The 10212-nt window shown below is 43.6% G+C and overlaps 1 protein-coding gene across 1 annotated transcript in view; it reads right to left on the bottom strand.

The window, feature by feature from the left end:
- Positions 1 to 554: 554 nt before the first annotated feature.
- LOC129712212 (NF-kappa-B inhibitor delta) overlaps positions 555 to 10212 on the bottom strand; it is a 29165-nt gene continuing 19507 nt past the window's right edge. The window contains exons 6-8 of the mRNA XM_055660469.1: positions 7640 to 7759; positions 5088 to 5252; positions 555 to 4439 (exon numbers count right to left, since the gene is read on the bottom strand). Of these exons, the coding sequence (XP_055516444.1) occupies positions 4374 to 4439; positions 5088 to 5252; positions 7640 to 7759 (351 nt within the window). The 3' untranslated portion in view covers positions 555 to 4373. The remainder of the gene's footprint in view (positions 4440 to 5087; positions 5253 to 7639; positions 7760 to 10212) is intronic.

Here is a 10212-nt window from a genome sequence, read left to right as displayed (position 1 = left end):
CAATAAATCATATTCTAATAAAGAATAACAAACTCAAGTTTGAACTATTTCCCAACTACGCAAATAGCAAAGCCTGCCATGACAGATTTTTTTTTTTTTTTTCCAGGATTCAGGAATAAATACAAGAAAAGGTGATGATATCTCAAATCCAAGGGCAATGTCCGATTCGCTTTGCAACATCATTGTACACAAATGATCAAAACTTATTCATCTGTGGCAAGCAACAGTTGCAAATACTGCTGGGCTAACACCAAATTAGATATCATGTTGTTCAAGTTTGAAATAACCAATTTCAGTGTGACCAAATTACAAACCTAATCTGAGGAAAGACATTCTTGCCATAGAGGGAGTACAGAGAAGGTTCACCAGACTGATTCCTGGGATGTCAGGACTTTCATATGAAGAAAGACTCGGCTTGTGCTTGCTAGAATTTAGAAGATTGAGGGGGGGGGGATCTTATAGGGGGATCTTATAAAATTCTTAAGGGGTTGGACAGGCTAGATGTAGGAAGATTGTTCCCGATTTTGGGGAAGTCCAGAACAAGGGGTCACAGTTTAAGGATAAGGAGAAAATCTTTTAGGACCGAGATGAGAAAAACATTTTTCACACAGAGAGTGGTGAATCCCTGGAACTCTCTGCCACAGAGGGTAGTTGAGGCCAGTTCATTGGCTATATTTAAGAGGGAGTTAGATGTGGCCCTTGTGGCTAAAGGGATCAGAGGGTATGGAGAGAAGGCAGGTATGGGATACTGAGTTGGATGATCAGCCATGATCATATCGAATGGCGGTGCAGGCTCGAAGGGCCGAATGGCCTACTCCTGCATCTATTTTCTATGTTTCTATGTTTCTAAAAGACACAACATGCCTGGGATGACTGTATTATCCTGAAATTAGTTATTGGAAGAATAGCTTAGTTCTGAGATCGGGTGTCAATATATAGCATTCTCAGAAAGGTTAGAAATAGAACAAAGCTCATTTTGAAATGACTAGTAACTTAATTAGTAACTTGACAAGTGCACCCACTCCTGCCCTCATTGGCCATTTGTGGGCATTACCAGATTTAGATTGGTCATTTGGTCACACTGAAATTGGTTATTTCGAACTTGAACTACATGATATTCAACATAGACAACTTTCTACTCAACTGATTCCTGACAACATTATTTCCGGGCAGGGTTCGTTCAACGTTGAGGATCAGAGCAAAAGTCGAGTTGTTTTACAAATAATAATAAGCATCTTGTTTCCATACGTTGGAGCAGAACGGAAGAGGCTGACCAAATGTCCCATTTCTCTTCTGGACCTATGGCAAGGAATACCCACGGGATACATCCATGGAGCTTATCTCCATGAAACAATTTGGAGCTGAGAGGAACGACTTTGGAAGTATAAAAACACCTTCCAAAAGATTAATTGGAAACATCAGAGAAAATTTAAAATCTTGGGATTTCATGGCACTGAAGCAGCTTAATCGGCCCATCTTTTTCAGGATGGACAGAGGGGAATTGAGACTAAAAGCTTACTTTACACTTTTCTTTATCTGCAGATTTACGAGCCAGTTCCCAATTTTATCTATTATTGCAAAATTATACCAATGTTGCCATGGCAGATTATTCGTTGCTTGCCGTTATATTGTTTTAAAGAATCATAAAGCACAACGGACTTGTACGGTGTTAAACCTGAATTCTCCGATATCCTAAAGCAAAATGCAGGCAAGCAAAACAGCCTTTGCAAGCAAAACACACTGATGCAGTGTAATTAAATCAGATCTACACAAAACAAAATACAAAATATATATTCATATCTCAGATAGACACAAAATGCTGGAGTAACGCAGCGGGTCAGGCAGCATCTCTGGAATGCTGAAAAGGAATAGGTGACGTTTTCAGGTCGAGACCCTTCTTCAGACTGAGAGTCTCGTCTTAGAGAAACTAAAGGTATGAAGAGGAACAAAGAACAAATGTATGAAAGATTTGCAAAAGGACAAATCAAAGCCGGCAACAATGATCAAGGAAAGGTGGAGCCCACAATGGTCCATTGCTGGCTGTGGAGACAGTTGAACAATGGATCCTTTTGCATTCCTGTCATTTATTTGATCTTTGTCCCTCTTCTCAGACTGACAAAGTTTGTCAACCCGCAACGTCACCTATTCCTTTCCCCCCAGAGATGCTGCCTGACCCGCTAGAGTTACTCCAGCATTTTGTATCGATCTTCGGTGTAAACCGGCATCCGGAGTTCCTTCCAACCTATTCACATCTCAGATTGTTTGACAATCAACGATCTATTTCACAGAAATTATAATTTAAAAGTTCCGCTTTAACCTGATCCACACATCTGTCACAGATCTGTAGAAAAGGGCGCTGCTTAGTCCCCAAATACATTGACAAAGAGAAAATTCATGGCGTAAGTTGTAGAAAATATGGTCCCATGTATAAATAATGAACCAAAAACAAGGCAGATAAATTGGAAATCTAATAACAAGGAAAACAAGTTTTGAGACCAATCTTTCCTTGCTTGAGACCCAATTGTTTATAAGCATCCACATAATGGATGAAGGTATCCCAAACCTACCAATGATGTTTTGGTGTGCTACGCTCTCTTGAACCATCTCAAACTGTAAAACTATTCTTGGCATCTGCCCAAAATCGGAAAAGCCCCGTTATGGAGCTGATAAATATTAGTGGTGTAAAGATAGAACATTGGCGGTATGAGCTGAGAAAATCCATATCACATTTCTCATCTGGCTTAAGAAAGTTTCTGAAATGATTTAAACGGGACCGTTGTATGAAGTTGTCATGAAGCGATTTCTGGCAGTCTCACATTACCTGTAATTGAAAGTCTTTTTTTGAACTTTGAAAGGAATTGAATGTACTTATTTATCAGTGAAACACACCGGCTGAAAATAAAGTGTTTGTAATACAAGGAGGAATCGTTAAGGCAGTGTATCGAATTAATTTGCTAAATTCACCACCTATATTCTGGGCAATAATATCTGTAATTGTGCAAAATATCCAGTTTTCAGGATAACACATTTGATACACCAGGGAGGGTATTATAGTTGGAATACTAATACCTTTGTTACCATGAGATGTTACTGGACATGTATTAATTAGTAACCAGGACTTGCATCCATTCCAGCTGATTTATCTGTGTGGGTTTGAATGTTAACAGGCCTCTGTAAATTGTCCCCAGTGTGTGTGTGGAGGGATGGGCAAATGGAATAACATAGAACTAGGGTGATCGATGGTCGGCATGGACTCTGTGGTCCTTCCATCCATGCTGTATCTCTCAATTAAACTAAATTCAATCAATCAATATTAATAGAGTGTTATCCTCAAGCATAGTTTACCATGCAATGGAATTCAAGAGCTGAGACTTACTGATGCAAGAACATGTTCAGAAAACTGAGAATGATCAAGAATGTGGTTGCGTTCTTGTCATGTCCTTATGCACATCTTTGCAATGTGTGCACATCTTTGCAATTCAGGAATGAGGCATCGGAATAATTCTATGCCCTCACCAAGCTCAGTAGTGGTACGTTAGACTGTTCTGGCTCACACCCGATAGAAAATTAAGAATCAATATTTGATCTTTGTTTGGTAAAGAAAAAGCTAGTTCTTGATCAGTTCCTTTGCTCATCGACGAGTCAATCAGTTCAGTTTAGGGATACAGCGCAGAAACAGGCCCTTCGGCCCATTAAATCCTAGACAACCAGCGATCCCCATTACACTAACACACACTACACACTAGGGACAATTTACAATTTTTATCGAAGGCAATTAACCTACAAACCTGAACGGCTTTGGAGTTTTGGAGGAAACTAAATAGCTCAGAGAAAACCCACACGGTCAAGGGGAGAACGTACAAACCCTGTACAGACAGCACCCCTAGTCAGGATTGAACCTGGGTCTCTGGCGCTGTAAGGCAGCAACTCTACATCTATGCCACCGTGCCACTCGAATTCTCAGTAGCTAGAGCTAAGAGCTCAGGTACAATTATACTATCTTCGTTGATGTCTTGTATTTGGGCGATAAGTGAATAAGTAAACACATCTGTCCTTTGAAATACTCTGCTACTGTCTGCCAACCAAACTAAAAGGGACACTTCATTGGTTGTAAAGGAGGTGGAGATCTCCTTCTGAAAGGAGTTAAAGAAATGGCAAAATACTGTAAGAATCACAAGTCTGTGGGAATACTGGACGAGGAAGAGAATGCAAGATGGTTATCTCACGATGTTGGATGTGAAACATTACATCAGCAGTGAAAGTCATGAGCTTAGCAGGTGAGTACATGTTAAACCATTCCTAATATAAGGTACACATTCATTCCACAGGAGTGATGAAGACGGGAAGGTCCGAGTCCAGAATGAACCATATTCCTAGGATGTGGCATTGCGGGGGTTTGACCCCGAGCCAACCCGTCCTTTCTTCAAGAGATGCCTTATCTGTAAATGCACAAACATATTCACAATAAGCTTTAATAAAATCATTTCTCATGCTGAATTACAGTGCCGCATAGACAATAAGCAAATCAATGTCAAGGTCAAAGACCTGCTGCTTTCAATAGAAGGTGCATCTGGGAGAAGGGTATATTTCCACAGGGTTCTTAAGCCAAACAGGTGGCAGCATTGCAGTGCACTTGGTCGTAAGAAGAATAAGGGGTAGGCCATTTAGAACTGAGATGAGGAAAAACCTTTTCACACAGAGAGTTGCGAATTTGTGGAATTCTCTGCCACAGAAGGCAGTGGAGGCCGATTCACTGGATGCATTCAAAAGAGAGTTAGATAGAGCAGGGATGAGCACGATATTCCCAAAGGGAATCTTAACCCTAATGAGTCCCCACTCTTAACACTCCCCTACACACACCAGGGACAATTTACACTTAATCCAAGCCAATTAACCTGCAAACCTGTACACCTTTGGAATGTGGGAGGAAACCAAAGAGCTCGGAGAAAACCCACGCGGTCACGGGGAGAACGTGCAAACTCCACCCAGACAGCACCCGTGGTCAGGATCGAACCCTGGGTCTCTGGCAGTGCAAGGGCTGTAAAGCAGCAACTCTACCGCCGTGCCACCCTAATCCTCTTCCTCACCTGATCTCCCAGTTCCCCTGGCTGCACCAGGTGGATGGGTTGGTCATTCTCCAGGTTTCGGATGCTGGGGTCTGCCCCGTGGTACAAAAGCAGTTTAATTATTTTCTCCTGGTTTCTCTCATTGTGAAGACCAGCAGCCATGTGCAAAACGGTATTACCATGAGCCTAGGAGAAAGCAAAAAATAAATTGTCATTTCTATATGTTAAGTTACTAAATCTTACTTAACACCGCTGAGTTTCTCAAGTACTTTGTATTTTATAGAAACATAGAAATTAGGTGCAGGAGTAGGCCATTCGGCCCTTCGAGCCTGCACCACCATTCAATATGATCATGGCTGATCATCCAACTCAGTATCCCGTACTTGCCTTCTCTCCATACCCCCTGATCCCCTTAGCCACAAGGGCCACATCTAACTCCCTCTTAAATATAGCCAATGAACTGGCCTCAACTACCCTCTGTGGCAGAGAGTTCCAGAGATTCACCACTCTCTGTGTGAAAAAAAAGTTCTTCTCATCTCGGTTTTAAGGATTTCCCCTTTATCCTTAAGCTGTGACCCCTTGTCCTGGACTTCCCCAACATCGGGAACAATCTTCCTGCATCTAGCCTGTCCAACCCCTTAAGAATTTTGTAAGTTTCTATAAGATCCCCTCTCAATCTTCTAAATTCTAGAGTAGAGTATAAACAAGTCTATCCAGTCTTTCTTCATAAGACAGTCCTGACATCCCAGGAATCAGTCTGGTGAACCGTCTCTGCACTCCCTCTGTGGCAATAATGTCCTTCCTCAGATTTGGAGACCAAAACTGTACGCAATACTCCATGTGTGGTCTCACCCAAGACCCTGTACAACTGCAGTAGAACCTCCCTGCTCCTATTGCTCCTGCATGAGCCTAACTTGCATGAATGTTTAATGTAAGCTATTTAATCACCTCGGAAATAATTGAGGCAAGTTATTGGGCTCAGTTGCCTGAACAAGCCTTGCAGCAGTCATTAGGTTTTGGTGGCAGAAGGGACTGCAGATGCTGGAATGTATAGCAAGGGAAAAGAAAAGCTGCTGGAGGAACTCAGCAGGTCAAGCAGCAACTGAGGAGGCAGAAGGGTCTCAACCCGGAAAGTCATCCATTCCTTCTCTTCAGAGACGCTGCCTGTCCAGTTGACTTACTCCAGCATTTTGTGTCTACCTGCGGAGGGGAATGGAACGACCATGTTTCAGGTAGAGCCCCTTAATCTAGATAGACAAAAATGCTGGAGAAACTCAGCAGGTGAGGCAGCATTTATGGAACAAAGGAAATAGGCAACGTTTCGGGTCGAAACCCTTGGGTTTCGTCCCGAAACGTTGCCTATTTCCTACGCTCCATAGATGCTGCCTCACCCGCTAAGTTTCTCCAGCAATTTTGTCTTCCCTTTGGGTGAAAAAGCCTTAATGGTAACCTACTCAATTCCCAGAGGTTGTGGCTTCAGGTGCCACCCCGAGTACAAATCTTGTGCAGTACCAAGGCAATGATGCAGGGAGAACTTGTTAACACTAGTCAGGAACAGATACCTTTAATCTAGATCTTTGTTTCCTCCCTCACTCCAAAGATGTACAGATTTGTAGGTTGTTGTTATAAATGTGAATTGTCCCTAGAGTGTGTAGTGTGCGGGGATCGGTGGGCTCGAAGGGCCTGTTTCCACGCTGTATCTCTAAACGAAACTAAACTATGGACATGGGAAAACCTCTTAGTTCACTCTAACATTGCGGAAATCTGGCATGGTGTGGCCTTGATGTAATTTCAGTATTTCAGACCCATCATAAGTGGATATCACATAAATGCCCACTGGTAAAGATCAGCCATGATCACATTGAATGGCGGTGCTGACTCGAAGGACCGAATGGCCTACTCCTGCACCTCTTGTCTATTGAAACACCTTGGGTGGAGAACAGATTCCAAGCTAACCGGAGGCAAATCCACACGTCATTGGGAAGTGGGAGGAAACCGGTGCCCTGTCCCACGGTACGAGTTCATTGCAAGAGTTCTCCCGCGTTTGCCCTGATTCGAACTCGGAGATTTACGGTAATGGCCACTCGTCGATACTCGGGGCTCTCGTGGACATTTTTCAACATGTTGAAAAATCTTCACAAGTCTTCCCGTGCTGACCTGCCGTTAGCGAGTCTTCCCGAGTACCTGCCGTTAGCGGCGTTTCGAGCCACTAAGAGACGTCCCCGAGCTCCGACGTACCCGCTACGTTCATTCTCCGTGCTTACCACGAGTTTGATTTTTTTTTTTTAAACTCGGGAGAGCTCTTGGAATGAACTCGTACTGTGGGACAGGGCCATTAGGAAACCCATGCGGTCACAGGGAGAACATGGAAACTCCACACAAACACACACACAGATGGCACCCGAGGTCAGGATTGAACCCGGGTCTCTGGCGTTGAGAGGCCGCACCTGCGCTGGCCAAAATATAAATTACAAGTCTTTTATTTAAACATTAAACTATTAAAGAATCTAACCAAAGTGTTGTCCCACTATAGTCATATCATGTTACGAGTGGACGTTGCTAACATCACAAACCTTCATGTTGATAAATTCGGGTGAGCAGAAGATGTCACTGAGTTTGAGGAAGTAATCCAGTAACAGCAGGTTCCCTTCCTGAACGGCAAAGTGCACCACGGTCTTGTTGCTCTTCACCTCCTGTTTAGAGAAAGGAGAACAGTTGACTTGGACAATTGTTGCTGAGGATGTTCCTGGTTCAGAGCAACACTACACGTCTCAGTGCATTGTTGCAAATGCTACGCGTCAGCCTCACCATTAGAGTCACAGAGTAATAATAGTGTGGAAACAGCCAACATGTCCCGGCTACACTAGCCCCACCTGCCTGCGCTTGGCCCATATCCCTCCAAACCGGTCCGATCCAAGTAACTGTCTAACTGTTTCTTAAACGTTGGGATAGTCCCAGCCTCAACTACCTCATCTGGCAGCTTGTTCCATACACCCACAACCCTTTGTGTGAATGAAAGAACTTCAGAGACGTTGGAGAATCAAAGGTAAACAAAATTGCTGGAGAAACTCAGCCGGGTGCTGCAGCATCTATGGAGCGAAGGAAATAGGCAACGTTTCGTCCCGAAACGTTGCCTATTTCCTTCGCTCCATAGATGCTGCCACACCCGCTAAGTTTCTCCAGCAATTTTGTCTTCCCTTTGGGTGAAAAAGCCTTGATGGTAACCTACTCAATTCCCAGAGGTTGTGGCTTCAGGTGCCATCCCGAGTACAAATCTTGTGCAGTACCAAGGCAATGATGCAGGGAGAACTTGTTAACACTAGTCAGGAACAGTCTGAAGAAGGGTTTCGGCCCGAAACGTCGCCTATTTCCTTCGCTCCATAGATGCTGCTGCACCCGCTGAGTTTCTCCGACAATTTTGTGTACCCAGGAACAATTAAACCTTCTGGTGCAACATTCCTAGAATAGTTGGGTCATTGAGTCATTCAGCACAGGAACATTTTGTCCATGCTGACCATGCTACGCTAGTCCCACATGCCCACACTAGTCACATATCTCTCAAAACCTTTCCTATCCATGTACCTGCCTAAATCTCTATATAATTAAAAGTCTCATCTTGTATATCTTGCCATAGAGGGAGTACAGAGAAGGTTCACCAGACTGATTCCTGGGATGTCAGGACTTTCATATGAAGAAAGACTGGATAGACTCGGCTTGTACTCGCTAGAATTTAGAAGATTGAGGGAGGATCTTATAGAAACTTACAAAATTCTTAAGGGGTTGGACAGGCTAGATACAGGAAGATTTGAGTATAGGAGCAGGGAGGTTCTACTGCAGTTGTACAGGGTCTTAGTGAGACCACACCTGGAGTATTGCGTACAGTTTTGGTCTCCTAATCTGAGGAAAGACATTCTTGCCATAGAGGGAGTACAGAGAAGGTTCACCAGACTGATTCCTGTGATGTCAGGACTGTCTTATGAAGAAAGACTGGATAGACTTGGTTTATACTCTCTAGAATTTAGAAGATTGAGAGGGGATCTTATAGAAACTTACAAAAGTCTTAAGGGGTTGGACAGGCTAGATGTAGGAAGATTGTTCCCGATGTTGGGGAAGTCCAGAACAAGGGGTCACACAGTTTAAGGATAAGGGGGAAATCTTTTAGGACTGAGATGAGGAAAACATTTTTCAAACAGAGAGTGGTGAATCTGTGGAATTCTCTGCCACAGAAGGTAGTTGAGGCCAGTTCATTGGCTATATTTAAGAGGGAGTTAGATGTGGCCCCTGTGGCTAAAGGGATCAGGGGGTATGGAGAGAAGGCAGGCACCGGATACTGAGTTGGATGATCAGCCATGAACATATTGAATGGTGGTGCAGGCTCGAAGGGCCGAATGGCCTACTCCTGCACCTATTTTCTCTGTTTCTATGTTTCTATCACAACGGGGGCCAAATGGGTCCACGGGTCACCATAACTGGGACCCAATGGGTCGTTTAGAGTCGTCTAAATGCTGTTATAGTGTCTGCCTTCGCTATTTCCTCTGGCAGCTTATTCCATGCACCCACCATCTTCAGTGTGAAAAATCTACCTCTTAGGTTGCTATTCATTCTTTCCCCTCTCACCTTAAACTCATGCCCTCTAGTTCTTGATTCCCCTCCCCTGGGAAAGGGACTTTGTGTATTCACACATCTATCCCCATCATCATTTGCAGCAAACTTAAAATCTCATTTAAAAAAAAAATATTTAGAGACACCTCTCCAAATAAAACTGGCAATCAATGTAAATTGCCCATGTTATGATGACTGCAAAAAGGCTAATGTTTGGAAAACAGTGAAGAAACCTTTGTTTCTAGCCTGGCTGGAGTGTATACAGATTAACAACATAATATTTGAGAAAACTTCCCCATGCAAGTGCCAGCAAGTATAAAAGGAATGGGTGACGTTTCGGATCGAGACCCTTCTTCAGTTCTCTGGATGCTTTCAAGGGGGAGCTAGATAGGGCTCTTAAAAAGAGCGGAGTCAGGGGATATGGGGTGAAGGCAGGAACGGGGTACTGATTGGGGATGATCAGCCATGATCACATTGAATGGCGGTGCTGGCTCGAAGGGCCAAATGGCCTACTCCTGCTTGTCTATTGTCTATTGTCAGTCTT

This window comes from Leucoraja erinacea, chromosome 32, assembly GCF_028641065.1.
Source record: "Leucoraja erinacea ecotype New England chromosome 32, Leri_hhj_1, whole genome shotgun sequence".
In the NCBI taxonomy this organism is placed as follows: Eukaryota; Metazoa; Chordata; class Chondrichthyes; order Rajiformes; family Rajidae; genus Leucoraja; species Leucoraja erinaceus.
This window is presented reverse-complemented; position numbering and strand designations above follow the sequence as displayed.